Source organism: Salvelinus namaycush, chromosome 23, assembly GCF_016432855.1.
Source record: "Salvelinus namaycush isolate Seneca chromosome 23, SaNama_1.0, whole genome shotgun sequence".
Taxonomy (NCBI): Eukaryota; Metazoa; Chordata; class Actinopteri; order Salmoniformes; family Salmonidae; genus Salvelinus; species Salvelinus namaycush.
Window position 1 is genome coordinate 15,379,052 of NC_052329.1, and position 20,499 is coordinate 15,399,550.

The window sequence follows — 20,499 nt, forward strand, 5'->3', positions numbered from 1 at the left end:
TTAATATTGCCTGCTAACCTGAATTTCTTTTAGCTAAATATGCAGGTTTAAAAAATATATACTTGTGTATTGATTCTAAGGAAGGCGTTAATGTTTATGGTTAGGTACACATTGGTGCAACGACAGTGCTTTTTTCGCGAATGCACTTGTTAAATCACCCGTCTGGCGAAGTAGGCTGTGATTCAATGATAGATTAACAGGCACCGCATCGATTTATATGTAACGCAGGACAAGCTAGATAACTACACATTGTTGATGATATTACTAGTTTAACTTCTTATGGCTGCAGGGGCAGTATTGAGTAGCTTGGATGAAAGGTGCCCAGAGTAAACGGCCTGCTCCTCAGTCATAGTTGCTAATATATGCATATTATTATTAGTATTGGATAGAAGACACTCTGAAGTTTCTAAAACTGTTTGAATTATGTCTGTGAGTATAACAGAACTCATATGGCAGGCAGAAACCTGAAGTTCCACTTCCTGTTAGGAATTTTTCTGAGGCTGGTAGATTTTCAACCAAGCTCCCATTGAAATTACAGCAAGATATGGATGAGTTTTCACTTCCTACGGCTTCCACTAGATGTCAATAGAACTTTGTCTGATGACTCTAATGTGAAGGGGGGCCGAAGGAGACAGGAATGATTCACCACTGCCATGAGGTGACCACGCATTGAACACGCGTGTTCACGTGAGAGGCAGCTCCGTTCCATCGCTTAACTGAAGTCAATGTAATTCTCCGGTTGGAACGTTATTCAAGATGTATGTTAACAACATTCTAAAGATTGATTCAATACATCGTTTGACATGTTTCTACTGACTGTTATGGAACTTTTGGACATTTCGTCACGTTATAGTGGACACGCTTTGACTTTGGAATTGTTTACCAAATGCGCTAACCAAAGTAGCTAATTGGACATAAATAACGGACATTATCGAACAAATCAAGCATTTATTGTGGACCTGGGATTCCTAGGACTGCATTCTGATGAAGTTCATCAAAGGTAAGGAAACATTTATCATGTATTTTCTGGTTTCTGTTGACTCCAACATGGTGGCTAATTTGGCTATTGTTCTGAGCCGTCTCAGATTATTGCATGGTTTGCTTTTTCCGTAAAGTTTTTTTGAAATCTGACACAGCGGTTGCATTAAGGAGAGGTATATCTATAATTCCATGTGTATAACTTGTATAATCATCTACATTTATGATGAGTATTTCTGTTGAAACGATGTGGCTATGCACTATCACTGGATGTTTTTGGAACTAGTGAATAACGCGCCAATGTAAACTCAGATTTTTTTTATATAAATATGAACTTTATCAAACAAAACATGCATGTATTGTGTAACATGAAGTCCTATGAAGATCATCAAAGGTTAGTGATTCATTTTAGCTTTTTTTCTGCTTTTTGTGACTGCTATCTTTTGCTGAAAAAATGTCTGTGCTTATTGTGGTTTGGTGTGACCTAACATAATAGTTTGTGGTGCTTTCGCTGAAAAGCCTATTTGAAATCGGACACTTTGGTGGGATTAACAACAAGATTACCTTTTAAAATGGTGTAAAACACATGTATGTCTGAGGAATTTTAATTATGAGATTTCTGTTTTTTGAATTTGGCGCCCTGCATTTTCACTGGCTGTTGTCATATCATCCCGTTAGCGGGATTGCAGCCATAAGAAGTTAACTAGTGATTATGTTAAGATACAATGTTTTTTATAAGATACGTTTAATATGCTAGCTAGCAACTTACCTTGGCTCCTTGCTGCGCTCGCATAACAGGTAGTCATGCCATGCAGTCTCCTCGTGGAGTGCAATGTAATCAGCCATGATCGGTGTCCAAAAATGCTAATTACCGATTGTTATAAACTTGAAATCGGCCCTAATTAATCGTTAAACCTCTAGTTTCCAGCTACAATAGTCATTTACAACATTAACAATGTCTACACTGTATTTCTGATAAATTTGATGTTATTTTGGACGAAAACAAGGATTCCCTAAACAGGATTTACCTAGAATGATTGCCCCTGAAATAGGAAGAGGATTTGAAATGTGAGAGGGTGGGCTACATAATAGCTTTCTCCATTATCACTCAATCTGCTGTTTTTTGCAAATGATTGTACGTTTCACATTGTGCCTTTTGAGATTTCCCTCGTTTCATTGTGGTCCCATTTTATAGACAAAGTTCAAATTTTATTTCAAAATGGAATGCCTAAATGCAGAATAGTGAATGTTTCCTTGAAGAAATGTGTCATTATTATAAATCAACCACTTTGATGGTGCTTTTGTACCTCAGTGGGTTGATGTGGAGTGTGCAGGCACTCATGAATACTTCCACTAGATCTACTCCCTAATGTATTCTGGGGTGCCCTTTTACTAGGCCTGAAGAATCTAATACAGGACTGGAAATGGAGAAACCAAATATTTCTGCCCACGGAACTCTATCAAACCTGCACAGAGTGAGGCTGAAGCCCACACACCTAAACAGGCAGTCGTAGCGTGCCACTCTGCGCCTCGCGGTGAGCTCTCTGGCTCATGAATATGCGTCACAGTTCCTGGCGAGGGATTTAGAGCGAATGGGACAAGGAGCTGTGTCAGCGTTTTGGAGCTGTGTGGGAGAGTGACTGACTCGGAAGTAACTTGTTTCGCATTTGACCAAATGAAAACCAACCATCTGTTAATTAAATGTGTTGAATCACAGAAGGCAGACGTTGCACTGAGTGACAGGGTGAGACTGTCATCACTCCACTGATGCATCAACTCTGCCCGAGATTGAGCTGCTTTTAACGTCTGTGATCTGAGCACTATCAGCCTGCTCGTTAAAATGGACTCCTCACAGGGCATTTAATTAACCAAAGCCTCCCCTATTCATCTATGAGCTTGATGGCCTTAGCTCAATTCTCCAAGGAGATGATGGTGGTTTTTAATTGCAATGAGGAGAGATTTATTAAAGCCAATAACATCCTTTTAATGAGGTACAGTAGTCTTATGATAGAATGTCTGCTACTAATAAATGGACCAAAGTCATCTATCAATTGAAAAACAGAATCCATGCTTGGAGCTCAGAGCTCCATCTTAACAATTGACCCTTCGCTAAGCCCCGCCTCCCTTGGTTACTGTTGCAACCTCAGACAACATTTTCCCGGGAAGGCCAATTCCCCATTCAACCACTTGCGAAATCCCCTGATCTCAAACTGTTTCTAATACACAATTAAATTAAACACAGACTACCCCTTCCTAATCGGGAAACTCTTGGGTATGTTGTGGTGGACTGCATTACAATGTTGAATAGCCCTTAAGTCACTGTCAGCATGCAGTCAAAGCTATAACCACTTTTGGAGCTAACTAGTGTTCTCAAATCATATCCTGAGGGCGACAGCAGATGGGAGCTAGCTTAGCTAGCTAACGTACATTTAGAAAAAAACAAGTTGTATTAAGTGGCTAGCTAGCTTTAGCAATGCTTGGGGGTCAATGAGACTGAGCTAGCTAACCAGCTGAGCTAGCAAACAATGTAACATCAATTTCAGATTAGAAAAATACTCAGGTTCTGCACATCTGCACAGGTTCTGCACATCAGGATTCACAGCAAGTACTCCTGGTGCACTGTACAATTTGTTTAGCCATTTGAAACATTTATTTTATTAGAGAACTATTTTTCCATAGCCCTCATTGGCATTCCTGCAATTATAAGGAAAATTTAAGATTTGATCTTTTAGAAACGATACAAAACATACACATACAAACGACTACATCATACACACATCACTACAACACACCTGCGCAGACCCACTAGCCCTCACCATTATCTTCAGCGCTCTTATCACTTTCTGCCACCTGGCCTCACTGCACCATTTTGTTTCTCTGTCACCCATGCACTTAAAAAAAAATATAAAGCATTTGACCATTCCATTGCGTGAACGACAGAGGATTGGTTAATTTCCAGTTTCATGTGATTTAAAACGTGAGATTGTCCGAAATATCAGACTCAACGACAGTTGCTATCTGTTGGAGTGCTGCGATTGGTTGCCCTAAATTCTGGGGCGGGGCTTAGCGAAGGGTCAATTGTCCATAGACTTTGTGTAATCTTAAACAGCCTTCGGAATCCGACTGACACTGTGAGCTGTGAAGTTTAGCAGCCTCTTGCGTCTTTGAGCTCCTGCTGATTCCAGTGTGTTAGGTCAGCTATGAGAGTCTGAGAGGTGTTCTCTGTAACACTCCAACCCAATAGCTGTGGCCTGGCATCTGGTCATGCTGAAGGCCTGTGCTACTTGGTCTGTCTCCTTCCAATCTGTTTGTTGGTTAAAGGAGTCTCCCCTCTGTCTGCTGGCCTGGGAAAAGTGCTGAAGCATTTCCTACCCTGCAGACTGTTTCTCTCTACCTCTTTGATTGGAGGAAATGAGGCAGCAGAATCTAAGATGAACATTTTGGGGTCTTCCTCGCCCTTCAATCTTATTTTTCAGACATTAGGACAGAGGGCATTCAGGGCAACAAGTGATTTACTGTCCGCAACAAATATTTTGACAACCTTGGGCTTTATAAAGAAAGAGCTGGTCTTGTTTAGCAGACGGTAACAGACAATCTGTGACTTTGTTGGGGCAGCCCACTCTCCTAACTGTATGCTGCCAGGCTTCTTGACTGGCAATCGGTCACTATTGCATAATGCTCAGGAAAACTAACAGTGGTGAGAAGAATGCACTTCATACACATTTCAGTTATGCTTTTACGCAATTGGATCACAATGGATATGATGAGAACAAGATTGCTCTGCAATTAAATTCTACGCCGCATAGGCTATATTTATTCTGTCGACTCTGATCCAATACAGTATACACACAACCTTAACATGTACTGTATCTGAACACCAGTGGGAAATGTTTAGTTGTGAAGGTGCCATGCAGTGAGGGTTAGTAATTGGCATATTATGTTAATGCATATGGCCTTTAATAAGGAGGGACTGATATCACTAGTACTGACGCTGTGAGAAACATGACCATAATGCTTCCCTTGCACATCTCGGGTGTTAAAGCTGCTGCCTCAACACCCAGACCCCATGTTAGAGCTCAAACTCATCAAATTAAAGGTTTTGCTGACACTATTTGAATTACACATGTCAATATGTTTAATGTTGATGTTGTAATGATCCATCTCTACTCTCGAAACTGGACTGGAAGCCTAAATACAAATAATTATCATGATCCAAGATATTCACTACAGGCTGCTTATTAACCCTACTACATAATAGGATGACCTAGAATAGAGGTGTATATGTTTTACTTGAGCTCATATTTGAAGTTGGTTAGTTCAGTGTCATCATTCTGTCTATGGAACTAAGACCCTCCCAAGTCCTTTCTTCTCCATATTAATACACACACAGGATGGTGCCACAGAATAGAAGCCAGTACTACTTAATTATGCAGTACTCCCTTTAATACACTACCATTCAAAAGTTTGGGGTCACTTAGAAATGTCCTTATATATTTTTTTGTCAATTTTAAAATAACATCAAACTGATAAATACAGTGTAGACATTGTTGATGTTGTAAATGACTATTGTAGCTGGAAACGGCAGATCTTTTTATTTTTATGAAATGGCTACGTAGGCTGACAGAGGCCCATTATCAGCAACCATCACTTCTGTGTTCCAATGGCACATTGTGTTAGCTAATCCAAGTTCATCATTTTAAAAGGCTAATTGGTCATTAGAAAACCCTTTTGCAATTGTTAGCACAGCTGAAAACTGTTTAAAGAAGCAATAAAACTGGCCTAAAATGAAGAAGCTATAAAACTGAGAAATGAAGGCTATTCCACGTGAGAAATTGACAAACTGAAGATCTCGTTAGAGGTCGACCGATTAATCGGAATTGCCGATTTAGTTAGGGCCGATATACAAGTTTTCATAACAATCGGAAATCGGTATTTTTGGACACCGATTTGGCCGAATAAAAAAAAAAAAATATATATATATATATATATATGCACTGCTCAAAAAAATAAAGGGAACACTTAAACAACACAATGTAACTCCAAGTCAATCACACTTCTGTGAAATCAAACTGTCCACTTAGGAAGCAACACTGATTGACAATAAATTTCACATGCTGTTGTGCAAATGGAATAGACAAAAGGTGGAAATTATAGGCAATTAGCAAGACACCCCCAATAAAGGAGTGGTTCTGCAGGTGGTGACCACAGACCACTTCTCAGTTCCTATGCTTCCTGGCTGATGTTTTGGTCACTTTTGAATGCTGGCGGTGCTTTCACTCTAGTGGTAGTATGAGACGGAGTCTACAACCCACACAAGTGGCTCAGGTAGTGCAGCTCATCCAGGATGGCACATCAATGCGAGCTGTGGCAAGAAGGTTTGCTGTGTCTGTCAGCGTAGTGTCCAGAGCATGGAGGCGCTACCAGGAGACAGGCCAGTACATCAGGAGACATGGAGGAGGCCGTAGGAGGGCAACAACCCAGCAGCAGGACCGCTACCTCCGCCTTTGTGCAAGGAGGAGCACTGCCAGAGCCCTGCAAAATGACCTCCAGCAGGCCACAAATGTGCATGTGTCACTTTTTTTTCCCACCTTTTGTCTATTCCATTTGCACAACAGCATGTGAAATTTATTGTCAATCAGTGTTGCTTCCTAAGTGGACAGTTTGATTTCACAGAAGTGTGATTGACTTGGAGTTACATTGTGTTGTTTAAGTGTTCCCTTTATTTTTTTGAGCAGTGTGTATATATATATATATATATTTTACACCTTTTATTTAACTAGGCAAGTCAGTTAAGCACACATTCTTATTTTCGATGATGGTCTAGGAACGATGGGTTAACTGCCTTGTTCAGGGGCAGAACGACTGATTTTTACCTTGTCATTTCAGGGATTCAATCTTGTCCTGCGTTGCATATAATCGATGCGGTGGCAATTGTGAAAAAGGACTGTCGTTGCTCCAACGTGGACATAAACATCAATGCCTTTCTTAACCTGTCTGGCCGAGGCGTTCCGCTAGCGGAACTCCTCCCACATTCCACTGAAAAGGCAGAGCGCGAAGTTCAAAAAATATTTTTTAGAAATATTTAACTTTCACACATTAACAAGTCCAATACAGCAAATGAAAGATACACATCTTGTGAATCCAGTCAACATGTCCGATTTAAAAAAAATGTTTTACAGCGAAAACAGCACGTATATTTATGTTAGCTCACCACCAAATACAAAGAAGGACAGACATTTTTCACAGCACAGGTAGCATGCACAAAGCCAACCTAACTAACCAAGAACCAACTTCATCAGATGACAGTCTTATAACATGTTACACAAATCTATGTTCGAAAAATGTGCATATTTGAGGTATAAATCAGTTTTACATTGCAGCTACCATCACAGCTACCGTCAAAAATAGCACCGACGCAGCCAGAGTAATTATAGAGACCAACGTGGAATACCTAAATACTCATCATAAAACATTTCTGAAAAATGCATCGTGTACAGCAAATGAAAGACAAGCATCTTGTGAATCCAGCCAATATTTCAGATTTTTTAAGTGTTTTACAGCGAAAACACAATATAGCATTATATTAGCTTACTACAATAGCCTACACACAACCGCATTCATTCAAGGCACGTTAGCGATAGCAATAGGCACGTTAGCGTTAGCGAATAAACCAGCAAAAGATATCAATTTTCACTAACCTTCATAAACCTTCCTCAGATGACAGTCCTATAACATCAGGTTATACATACACTTATGTTTTGTTCGAAAATGTGCATATTTAGAGCTGAAATCAGTGGTTATCCATTATGCTAATGTAGCTTCCTTTTCCCAGAATGTGCGGATATTTCTATTAGACTCTCACCTATTCTGACCAAATAGCTATTCATAAACATTACAAAAAAATACATGTTGTATAGGAAATGATAGATCCATTAGTTCTTAATGCAATCGCAGTGTTAGAATTCTAAAAATATCTTCATTACGACATAAGGCTTATGTTATAGCGAGAGAGTGGCCAAAACCGGGGCGCAAAACTACTAGTATACAGTTCGACAGATATATGAAATAGCATCATAAAATGTTTCTTACTTTTGGTGATCTTCCATCAGAATGTTGGACAAGGGGTCCTTTGTCCAGAACAGTCGTTGTTTGGATTTAGAACATCGTTTTCCCCTCTTGAACTAGCAAGCACACTGGCCAAGTGGCGCGAAGCTCTCCTTTCTGAAAAAAGGCACACAACGCAACACGCCTAACGTCCCGAATAAATTTCAAAAATCTAATAAAACTATATTGAAAAAACATACTTTACGATGATATTGTGACATGTATCAAATAAAATCAAAGCCGGAGATAGTAGTCGCCTATTACGACGGCTTTTCAAAAGGCAATTCCAGGTCCATCTGCGCGCTTTCCAGAAAACAGGAAATGGATGACTCGTCGTGCCAAGAGGATATATTCCACCTCAGACCAAGATAAACACTTCATTTTTTCTCTCACATCCTCTTGACATCTAGGGGAAGGTGTATGACGTGCATGTATACTCATACGTATCATGCCCATTTATAGGCAGGCCCTTGAACAGAGCATAATTTTCAGACTTTCCACTTCCTGGTCAGAAAGTGTGCTGCCAAATGAGTTCTGTTTTACTCACAGACAAAATTCAAACGGTTTTAGAAACTAGAGTTTTCTATCCAATAGTAATAATAATATGCATATTGTACGAGCAAGAATAGAGTACGAGGCCGTTTAAATTGGGCACGTTTTTCCCCCAAAGTGTAAATAGCGCCCTCTATCCTCATCAGGTTTTAAAATCAATACACAGAAGTATATATTTTTAAGCCTGCATATTTAGCTAAAAGAAATCCAGGTTAGTAGGCAATATTAACCAGGTGAAATTGTGTCACTTCTCTTGCGTTCATTGCACGCAGAGTCAGGGTATATGCAACAGTTTGGGCCGCCTGGCTCATTGCGAACTAATTTGCCAGAATTTTACATAATTATGACCTAACATTGAAAGTTGTGCAATGTAACAGGAATATTTAGACTTATGCATGCCACCCGTTTAGATAAAATACAGAACGGTTCCGTATTTCACTGAAACAAATGTTTTATTTTCGAAACCAGAGTTTCCGGATTTGGCCATATTAATGACATAAGGCTCGTATTTCTGTGTTATTATGTTATAATTAAGTCTATGATTTGATAGAGCAGTCTGACTGAGCGATAGTAGGAACCAGCAGGCTCGTAAGCATTCATTCAAACAGCACTTTACTGCGTTTTGCCAGAAGCTCTTCGCTGTGCTTCAAGCATTACGCTGTTTATGACTTCAAGCCTATCAACTCCCGAGATTAGGCTGGTGTAACCGATGTGAAATGGCTAGCTAGTTAGCGGGGTGCGCGCTAATAGCGTTTAAAACGTCACTCGCTCTGAGACTTGGAGTAGTTGTTCCTCTTGTTCTGCATGGGTAACGCTGCTTCGAGGGTGGCTGTTGTCGATGTGTTCCTGGTTCGAGCCCAGGTAGGAGCGAGGAGAGGGATGGAGGCTATACTGTTACACTGGCAATACTAAAGTGCCTATAAGAACATCCAATAGTCAAAGGTATATGAAATACAAATTGTATAGAGAGAAATAATCCTATAATTACTATAACTACTACAACCTAAAACTTCTTACCTGGGAATATTGAAGACTCATGTTTAAAAAGAACCACCAGCTTTCATATGTTCTGAGCAAGGAACTTAAACGTTAGCTTTCTTACATGGCACATATTGCACTTTTACTTTCTTCTCCAACACTTTGTTTTTGCATTATTTAAACCAAATTGAACATGTTTCATAATTTTTTTGAGGCTAAATTGATTTTATTGATGTATTATATTAAGTTAAAATAAGTGTTCATTCAGTATTGTTGTAATTGTCATTATTACAAAAAAAGAAAAGAAATTGGCCGATTTTTATTATTATTTTTTTTATCCTCAGCGGCTTTTTTTTGGTCCTCCAATTATCGGTATCGGCGTTGAAAAATCATAATCGGTCGACCTCTAGATCTCGTACAACGCTGTGTACTACTCCCTGCACAGAACAGCGCAAACTGGCTCTAACCAGAATAGAAAGAGGAGTGGGAGGCCCCGGTGCACAACTGAGCAAGTGGACAAGTAAGTACATTAGTGTCTAGTTTGAGAAACAGACACCTCACAAGTTCTCAACTGGCAGCTTCATTAAATAGTAACTGCAAAACACCAGTCTCAACGTTAACAGTGAAGATGTGACTCTGGGATTCTGGCCTTCGTTCAAAAACAAGGACATTTCTAAGTGACCCAAAACTTTTGAACGGTAGTGTATATCCATTCCTCACTAGACCCTTGAAGTACTAGTACCCCCAGTTCCTTCGATACGAAGTGCATGTGGTCCCTTAGTTACAGCCCTGAGCCAAAGGATTCTGATGGAAGCAGTGCAGCCTGGGAGGATGAAGACTTTGGACAGCAGTTTATTGCCATAGCAGATTTTATAAGCTTGTGCTTGTGTTATGCAGCCATCCACTGCTCTGATGTGATTTATTTAGACAAACAGATGATCAAATAACTGCTTCTGCGAGGCAGGGCAGGCAGCAGTGTCTGATCCTCAGCTAAACCCTACAGCGCCCTGAAGCTCCTCAACCAGGACTAGTCTAACTCCACCACAGTGCTCAGCCTGACTGGTCTGCTCACGGAGCTGCACCACAGGGTAAGCTGGGGTGTGACAGAGTGGTCTTGATGAGCCCACTGCCCTCCTCCCGGTAGTTCCACTAATGACAGGAAGCACAACCCCCTCTGAGGCAAATAAACAGCTGTCCAAAGCCGCAGAGCTCACGCTGCCCTGATTGCATGCTGATGGGTGTAATTAACATGTATTTCAAATCCCTCATGAAACATAGCGCTGCTCACAGACGGCCCATAGGATAGCTGCAATTTAAAACCGGCACAGTGGGAGGACTAGCAAATCAGGCACAGTCTTCAATTGAGAAACATGCTGATAATATTGCATTCTAATCTTCATTTGTAGTCATTTTTGTTAATCATGTTTACTTGGAGTTTAAACTTACATCTTGGGTTGTAATCTTGTGTACAGGTCAATTATTTACACTCTTGATAACATATTGGGTTGTTTCACTTTCAGATTGTAATCAGCATGCGTTTTTCAGAGTTAACTTGATCAGCATGCTCCTTCATACCCCAGGAGGACGGTGACACTTATTGAGCCAGCCAGGCCCTGGCTTAATGTTATTGCCATTATTATTGTTATTACAGCTGAAATGAGTTGCTGCTGAGCCATTAGGACCTTTAGTCATTCTCTGAGTAATTCATCTGGGATTAGTCAGAGTAGACCTAGGCCAAGGCTGGATCCTGCCCCGCCTGCCCAGTGGGCACCACACACACATCTAGGCCGACAAAGTCCTGGTGCCCTCTACTCTGCCATAGAACCCAGCCAGGCTGTGACCCTCTGAGAGTAAAGGGATATTCAACAAATTCAATGTCATTGTAGTTTAATGTAATGTTCAATAGACACTCTATGCACCTAGTCCTTTCAATTAGATTGTCATTTAGCTCTGACCTTGTATCGATGGAAGCCACGGGAGGCAGCCACAGTTGTCATTGGAAATGGGGCTTGACAATGGCAATTCAAATTTGTGGCTTGGCATCAAAGCACTGAAGGTGCTTTTCATTGTACTGTGCAGGGGCGGACTGGGACCAGAATTTGTCCCTAGCATTTATAAAACACCAGACCACCCCCCCACCCCCCCCCCCCCCCCCCCCCCCTGAAGCCTCCATTACCAGCCAGATGATGATCAGTTTGCGCAATAAAACCAAATTAGACAGGCCCGCTGGACTAAAAATGGACCAGCCCAGTGGCATGTGCCTGACATGCCAGATGGCAGTCTGTCCCTTTTATTCTGTGTGTTCTATTTTACTGAAGTACTTCAATTGTAACATGTTTTTTATGCTTTGATGGTAGATCTTTAACTAAAGATAACAACTAAAATATCCATCAAGAAGGCTCTCATATTCTGGGGGAATTGTTGAATCGAAGTTTAGCAATGTTCAAATTGTAAGCCGATTTTTCTCCCAGGGGGTAGTGAAATTAATCTGCCATAATTAATTATTGTGAGGTAATAGTTCAATCTATTCTAATTCAACGACCACTTTCTTGTCTTTCTAGTTCAGTGCAATATGTTGGTATTAGTGCCTAGATATGCGTGTGGCATGTTGATATTCAAATGTCTTCTCTTGCTGACTGTTGATATTCAAATGTCACCTCAGTGAAATACCCACAACAATCACCCATACACCTGTCATGTCCTAATGGATGCAATATTTCCTTGTTGAATGTATTGAAGGCAATACTGATGTTTCTGTTTCCTTGTTCCGCTCCCAGGCAGGCTCCAGTTTGGTCAATGGGATGTTAGTGGTCTGGAGGCGTGCCAGAACTGAAGGAGCATGGTGAAGCACCAACCCCTGCAGGTCTATGAGAGGCAGCTGTGTTTGTCATGTCTCACAGGGATCTATGGGTGCCGCTGGAAACGGTACCAGCGGTCACATGATGACACCACCAAGGTGAGTTCTGCCCAGCAGACCTTATGTTTGTACCTAAATGACCATAATGGACATGGTGTATCTATATGGTAGTTATTTCTGGAAGGTCTGTTATGGCCCAAATGTCTGTTGGTTGAAGGGAGCGAGTGTTATTGAATGGTACCGGACAGTTTATTTTTCTGTGCAATTTCACTGCAGGATTACAGTGCCACACTGCATCTTGTATCTCACTATTAATTAAAAACACTTGAATTTGGTGTATGTGTGAACGTGCATGTGGGCAGTATTCCTCTCCCATGCCTTCCCTTACCCTACAATAACCTTCTTTTAAGATGTATTTATAAAGAGCCATGTAGGCCTATCTCTTACCAGATAACCTTGCAGCCCATCCCTAATAACATGTCCTTGTGCTCTCACTTAAGTTGTCTTTGACCTTGGGACTGTGTTTTAAGCCTGTAAGTGCTGCAGATAGTGGGTTTTCCGTATGCAGCCCAGGTCTGTCTGTCAGTGATTTAGTATTGCATGATAAGTCATTTAGAGAGAGCATGAGGGCTGGATCACGATAGTCCATCACTTAGCTAGCCTGGGACATGGAGACAGAGCTGAGGGGGCTGAAATGTGTGTGAAATATAATGTACCATACATGTTTTATATGGCTTATAAATGTGATATAAGGCTTGGAAAGATCCATATGGGGAGAGAGAAAGGGAAAACACACCATTCCCTCAGGGGTATTGCATACAATTTGACACATCATAACATGCATTGCAGTGTCATCCTACAACTCCCACTCACTTCAAACAAAAATATGTTCAAGTACCCTTTTTCTATTCGTAGGAACAAGCTCTCATCCGGTGAGCTTTACTTGCAGGCTCTGCTGAATGGTGGATGGATGAGCTATACATTTGGACCTTTCATTCCTACCCTATTTGCCCTCAGGATGGGAATGCTGCAGTTTAAACCTTCCGATAGACGGAACACATTCATATTTGACTGGACCAAGGCCACATGAAAAGAAAATCAGCACAGAGAAACAACAAAATGTATCTGGATTTTTTGTTTTCATCCTTCGATGGGAATAGGATTCTGTGTCTGTTTCCTGTCTCTGAGATGGATAGCTATGGTACTGCAAAGTTAGTGTGTGTGTGTGCGCGCAGTCCTGGCCACCATGGCCATGTGTGGTGGACTCTTTGACCCGCTGGGGGAGAATTGGACAATCAGCAGCCTGTCTGTGCACAGTACCACAGGATTATATTGGACCTTCCATGGTGCTACTGAGTCTTTGCCAGTCTCTTCCTCTGCCAGAATCTGCATCCCAACCTCCCACCCCCACTATGCCATGTTTCAGTAGCTTATTTTTCTGGGTCTGCCCACAAGCCTATTATTGAAGTACTGTACATTTGAATGCTGCTAACTAAGCGTGAATAAAAACTCGGTGACGGAAATATACCAGTAAAAATTCAGTTAAATTGGATGTCTGTTTTATGCAGCTCCAACAGCCGAGGCCCTAGGGCTACAGCACCAAAGGGTCTCTGCAGAGATGGACTGACGTCCAGGCCAACATCGAATACAATTATGTCCCACAGGGTAGAACCGATGCACAGTCACACACAGCCCTTTCCTTTGTCACCATTTTGTTCTCTTTCAAATCAATTCAGTGTCAAAGGATGAATTTAAAGGAAACTTCGGGATTTTGGCAATGAGGCCCTTTATCTACTTCCCACAGTCAGGTTTTTATGTCTCTGCATGTGGTTTCAAGGAAGTTGCTAACTAGCGCAATTGCTAGCAGATACCCATAGACTTCCAGTCATTGTGCTAATGCTAACTAGCATTGGCACATGAAACTACCTCTAACATCCTTCATACTGGACACAGGGCCATAAAAATACTATCAACAAGATCATATGACTCTGGGGAAGTAGATCAAGGGCCTCATTGCCAAAATCCCGAAGTATCTCTTTAACTATGGCTGCTGTGCTGCCTTGTATTGGAGGCCTATAGTCATCTTAGATTGGGAGATTTCCTGTTTGTGTGCCAGCACTGCCAGGTCAGATGACGTCATACTGTAGATGCATATTTAATGACCAAAGTGCCCAATCAGTGTTGGTAATCAAAAAATGGTATCAGTTACATGATGTGATGTTTTGAACCTGGTCATGGTTCAGTGATGCTGCCCGCCATGAGAAACCACAGGTCTTACTGTGACATGCACTCCCTTCATAATGCCCAGATTCCGAACAGAACAGAAGTGGTTGCTGTCGTCTCCTCTCAGAGATGGATAATGAACAGGCCAGTTTGCCTGAGCCTCCCTCTCTTTGTGAACCTGGCCTCTGTGTTAGAGCTGTTTGTAGAAAGGCCGCCCACGTCACTGGCACTGCAAGTTGATCTGGCCTCGGTAATAATTGAGAGTTCTTCCATTTAGCCAGTCTTTACCTGGAGCACAATGCGTCTAGAAGTAGGAATGAGCATCATTCTGTGGCATTGGTCTGTCAAATGACTTACAGGGACATGTGAAATTGAAATTCTGTTTTCAAATCACTCGCTACTATTGCTATTTTACCTCACAGCTAAAGACTGCACTAGACTAGAAAACAGGTGTTGTAGATTCTAATATGGCAGAGAACATTCAGCCAACATCATGCAGGAAACATTCTCTGAGCAGAATGTAAATTATGAATTTCACTCCCCTACTAACGCTCTTGTCTTCCATTACCTTTTTAGTTCCCTACAGAATGAAAGGTCAAAAGCTTCAACACCTCTGTCAGAGCTGTAGAAGTAACTGGGACACAAGTTAACAAGCGTTTAGGAGAATGTCTCTATATTCTTGTTCATGTTCATAGAAGACTTTCAGTTAAGCATTTGCATTAATACCCTATGGTGGAGGTCATGATCAACTGTCTTTGAAAACAAATTTACTGGTAACCTTTGCTAATAGCTCCTTGTCTACCCGTCTCCATAGTTCAATAATCATATCTATGAACCTTTCAGTCAGTCTGCACTTCCAGGAGTGCTGACATTCAAACAAGTCTCTAATATTGGGTGAGGGGAATAGCCTAATCTTCCTGAATCCTGTCTCTCCAAAGGGAAATGTGTTCTGTCTGTCGGTTTTAATCCCTCTCCGGCTGTCTGTCTACTCTACCCAGATTCTCTGGGAGTTTTCTAGTTTCACAGCGGCAGGAGGGGACTGTTTACACACTATAATTGCTGACTATTTTGAGGGGAATTATACCATGTAGACGTGTTATTAAAATCTGTACAGCACTTCCAACAACATAAACAGCCAGGCCTGGCTGCCAAACTAGCTCTGTTTTTTCCTTTATAGACTAGCCTATTAGGTGGTTTTCTGTTGTCATCAACCATATGGCTAATGCCTTGTCATATCCTTTCTGTGTGTAGAGCTAAGCAATGAAAGATTGATATGACACCAATTTATACATGGATGGTTCTCATTAGTTAAGTACTTGTCACCAGCTCTTGGTACTGTTAGTGTAAAGACATTCTATGGGTTTGTGCTTTAAAAAAAAAGTTGGACACGAACTTCAAGAGAATATTTGAAGCACTGTTTTTCATTTTGTTTAAAATAATCATATAGCTTTCGTTGGTTGGTGGAAGTGTAGGCTACCTTCTAGAAGATGTTATGTTCAAAAGGCTAACTAGAGAGAACATACTTTCAGCAGTAGTGTGTCTTTTACCACATTCAGTGTGATTTTTATCAGAGGCTGTATTCTCTCCCTTGTGCTAGTGTTCAGTGAGTTCAGCCAGTCCGTGAGGTTACCAAGGTCTCCAATGTTTTCCTGAACTTTTCAACTCTTCAGATATGAGCGTCCAAGGACAACACAACATGCTGTTTCAGATCAAGAGCTGACCAAGAACAGGCAAGAGCAAAATCTCTAGGGCATTATTGTATCATATTATTTGTTGCTATGAGGTCAGCAGCTCCGAAGAAGTTGTTCTGTATTAAGTGAAGCCACTGCCTGTTGGTGCTCCAGACAGTTCTGCCATTACTGGAGAGAGGTTGGAGGAACAGAGGGCTGGAACACTCTAACCCTGGTCTTCTCAGGGTAATGCTGTTGGTCTGATAGGTGGGCCTGGGCTGGGTGGGGAAACACACTAGTGATTTTCTACAGCAGCAGGAATTGTGAAGGGATTTGGGCTGTGAGGAGCTTTGGGACATTCAGTGACAACTCCACCAGCTGCTGGTCTGGCCCAGGACACTTAGCCAGGACAACAAGGAGACTGGGGCAGACCACTGCCTGAGGAAAGGGTGGGTGATGGTAGGGAGGACACATTCTCTCTGTGTTGTGGTCTGTGTCCCTCTCTCTGTGGCTAGCACACTCTCTAGCCCGATCTCTGTCACTCACGCTTTCGGTACTAGATTCATTCTCTGATCCTTTGATTGTGTGGACATGTTAGTTCATTCTGCAAGAGCTCTGATAGGTTGGAGGATATCCTCCAACCTTTCATAATGACTGTGCAAGTCTATGGAAGGGGGTGAGCCTCCTAGGTTTTCTATTGAAGTCAATGTACCCAGAGGAGGACAGAGGCTAGCTGTCCTCCGGTTACACCATGGTGCTACCCTACAGACTGCTGTTGAGGGTACTGTAGACCTTCATTGGAGAACTGTGTGTTTTAATAAATGATTTGATGACGTGTATGTATTTTGTGTAGTTTTATCTAAAAAATAACTTTTGGTCCTCCCCTTCCTCCTCTGAGAAGCCTCCACTGTTTCACATGTACGCACATACATAAACTCGATCCACAGAAATACTACTTTTGCACATCAACAGTCCTCGGACTGAATGCACTTACGGAACACTTTGAATGACACTTATTTCACATGGCAATGCTGTGCAAGCAAGATGAGAGGCGTGAGGAGTAACCCACCCATTACTCATAACATACACGATAGCACACTTGCAAATATCCATGTAAGTCTCCATATAAATGTGTTAAGTGTTCTATCCCAGAGAACCAATTCCTTCTAGCATTCACACTCCTCAATCTCATAGGATAATGCTCTGGTTAATTTCTGTACATCAAAACTATGCATCTGTCCAGTCCTGTATTAAAACGCTCTTCACCACTTAACACTACGGTCCAAAGTGTGTTATCATATAATTATTTGGAATGTGCCAAACGACAGAGATGGAGGGAGACACCTATGTTGAAGTCATAGGCTAGTTTATAGCAACCTCAGGATGGGTGTAGAGAGATGTTGAAGTCATAGGGTAGGTTGTAGCAACGTTAAACTGGGTGAATGGAAAATGTATGACAGTCATCCAATGTGCTCTAATAGAAATAAGACCATGCTCATGAAATCATTTTCCTCCCTCATCTTAAACGTTCCCGACCGCCACTGATGTGGAAGCTCAAGTCTAGCAGCATTCATTATCATTTCCCTGCCTGTGATGTATTTTTTTTGATGATTGTGTTGTGGGAGGACTGACTCGCTTGCTGACCTGCAGTGAAGGTGGATTGTGCTGTGTGCCATGCTAGGTGTGGGTGTGCTTGATCAATGTCTTCCTTGCAGCCATATGCTTGGTAGGTCCATCTATAGTCATAATCACACTATAGTAGCCTGGACTCCTAGCAGGCATGGGGCAGCGGCAGCTTCTATAATGACTTTGGTTCTGTCAGGTAATGAGAAGAAGTGACCCCACGAGAGAAGTCAATTGAATCATAATACACTACACTGCTGACTGCTGGCTGTTTAGATGGAGCCACTGGAGAATAGTGGAGAATACCCTGCTTGCCTTGGTGCTAGCCGGTAGGAAGGGAATTGGATTGCATGCAAGCAGCTTTTGTGGAGTAGCCCCAGTTGGGCACAACAAGATGGCCTTAAACTAGAGGTCGACCGATCTAATCGGAATGGACGATTAATTGGTGGTCCCGTGTGGTCCCGTGTGGCTCAGTTGGTCCCGTGTGGCTCAGTTGGTAGAGCATGGCGCTTGCAACGCCAGGGTTGTGGGTTCAATTCCCACGGGGGGACCAGGATGAATATGTATGAACTTTCCAATTTGTAAGTCGCTCTGGATAAGAGCGTCTGCTAAATGACTTAAATGTAAAAAAATGTAAAATGTAATTAGGGCCGATTTCAAGTTTTCATAACAATCGGTAATCGGCATTTTGGGACACCGATCATGGCCGATTACATTGCACTCCACGAGGAGACTGCGTGGCGGGCTGACTACTTGTTATGTGAGTGCAGCAAGGAGCCAAGGTAAGGTGCTAGCATTTAAACGTATATTATAAAAAACATTCAACGTATATTATAAAAAACATTCAATCTTAACATAATCACTAGTTAACTACACATGGTTGATGATGTTACTAGTTTATCTAGCGTGTCCTGCATAGCATAAAATCGATGCGGTGCCTGTTAAATTATCGTTGAATCATAGCCAACTTCGCCAAACGGGTGATTTAACAAGCACATTTGCGAAAAAAGCACTGTCGTTGCACCAATGTGTACCTAACCATAAACATCAACGCCTTTCTTAAAATCAATACACAAGTATATATTTTTAAACCTACATTTAGTTAATATTGCCTGGTAACATTAATTTCTTTTAACTAGGGAAATTGTGTCACTTCTCTTGCGTTCTGTGCAACAAAGTGGGCCGCCTGGCTCGTTGCAAACTGTGTGAAGACTATTTCTTCCTAACAAAGACAGCCAACTTCGCCAAACGAGGGATGATTTAACAAAAGCGCATTTGCGAAAAAAGCACAATCGTTGCACGAATGTACCTAACCATAAACATCAATGCCTTTCTTAAAATCAATACACAGAAGTATATATTTTTTTAAACCTGCATATTTAGTTAAAAGAAATCCAGGTTAGCAGGCAATATTAAACTAGGGAAATTGTGTCACTTCTCTTGCGTTCATTGCACGCAGAGTCAGGGTATATGCAACAGTTTGGTCTGCCTGGCTCATTGCGAACTAATTTGCCAGAATTTTACATAATCATGACATAACATTGAAGGTTGTGCAATGTAACAGGAATATTTAGACTTATGCATGCCACCCGTTAGATAAAATACGGAACGGTTCCGTATTTCACTGAAAGAATAAACGTTTTGTTTTTCGAAATGAGTTTCCGTATTTGACCATATTAATGTGAAATATCGTACCAGTTCTAATGCCATTTTTTTTTAAATAATTCATAGTAGAATGATTGTGTGAACCTTGTTTTTGATTAACCTCCTTTAAATGTTCACACCCAATGGAACAAACATGTTCTTCGATGTATGCCCATACTTAAACATTTTGTCATTTGTTTTCTTGGACATAAGGCTCGTATTTCTGTGTTATTATGTTATAATTAAGTCTGATTTGATATTTGATAGAGCAGTCTGGCTGAGCGGTGGTAGGCAGCAGCGGGCTCATAAGCATGCATTCAAACAGCACTTTTGTGCGTTTGCCAGCAGCTCTTCGCTGTGCTTCAAGAATTGAGCTGTTTATGACTTCAAGCCTATCATCTCCCGAGATTAGTCTGGTGTAACCGATGTGAAATGGCTAGCTAGGTGTAACCGATGTGAAATGGCTAGCTAGTTAGTGGGGTGCGCGCTAATAGCGTTTCAATCGGTGACGTCACTCGCTCTGAGACCTTGAAGTAGTTGTTCCTCTTGCTCTGCAAGGGCCGCGGCTTTTGTGGAGTGATGGGTAACGATGCTTCGAGGGTGGTTGTTGTCGTTGTGTCCCTGGTTCGAGCCCAGGTAGGGGCGAGGAGAGGGACGGAAGCTGTACTGTTACACTGGCAATACTAAAGTGCCAATAAGAACATCCAATAGTCAAAGGTATATGAAATACAAATGGTATAGAGAGAAATAGTCCAACAATTCCAATAATAACTACAACCTAAAACTTCTTACCTGGGAATATTGAAAACTCATGTTTTAAAGGAACCACCAGCTTTCATATGTTCTCATGTTCTGAGCAAGGAACTTAAA

The 20,499-nt window shown here is 41.5% G+C and overlaps 1 protein-coding gene across 1 annotated transcript in view; it reads left to right on the plus strand.

Annotated features, from left to right (window-relative positions):
* LOC120018111 (glycerophosphodiester phosphodiesterase domain-containing protein 5-like) overlaps positions 1-20,499 on the plus strand; it is a 98,330-nt gene that overhangs the window by 18,870 nt on the left and 58,961 nt on the right. Inside the window, exon 2 of the mRNA XM_038961105.1 lies at positions 12,390-12,568. Coding sequence (XP_038817033.1) covers positions 12,452-12,568 — 117 coding nt within the window. The 5' untranslated portion in view covers positions 12,390-12,451. The remainder of the gene's footprint in view (positions 1-12,389; positions 12,569-20,499) is intronic.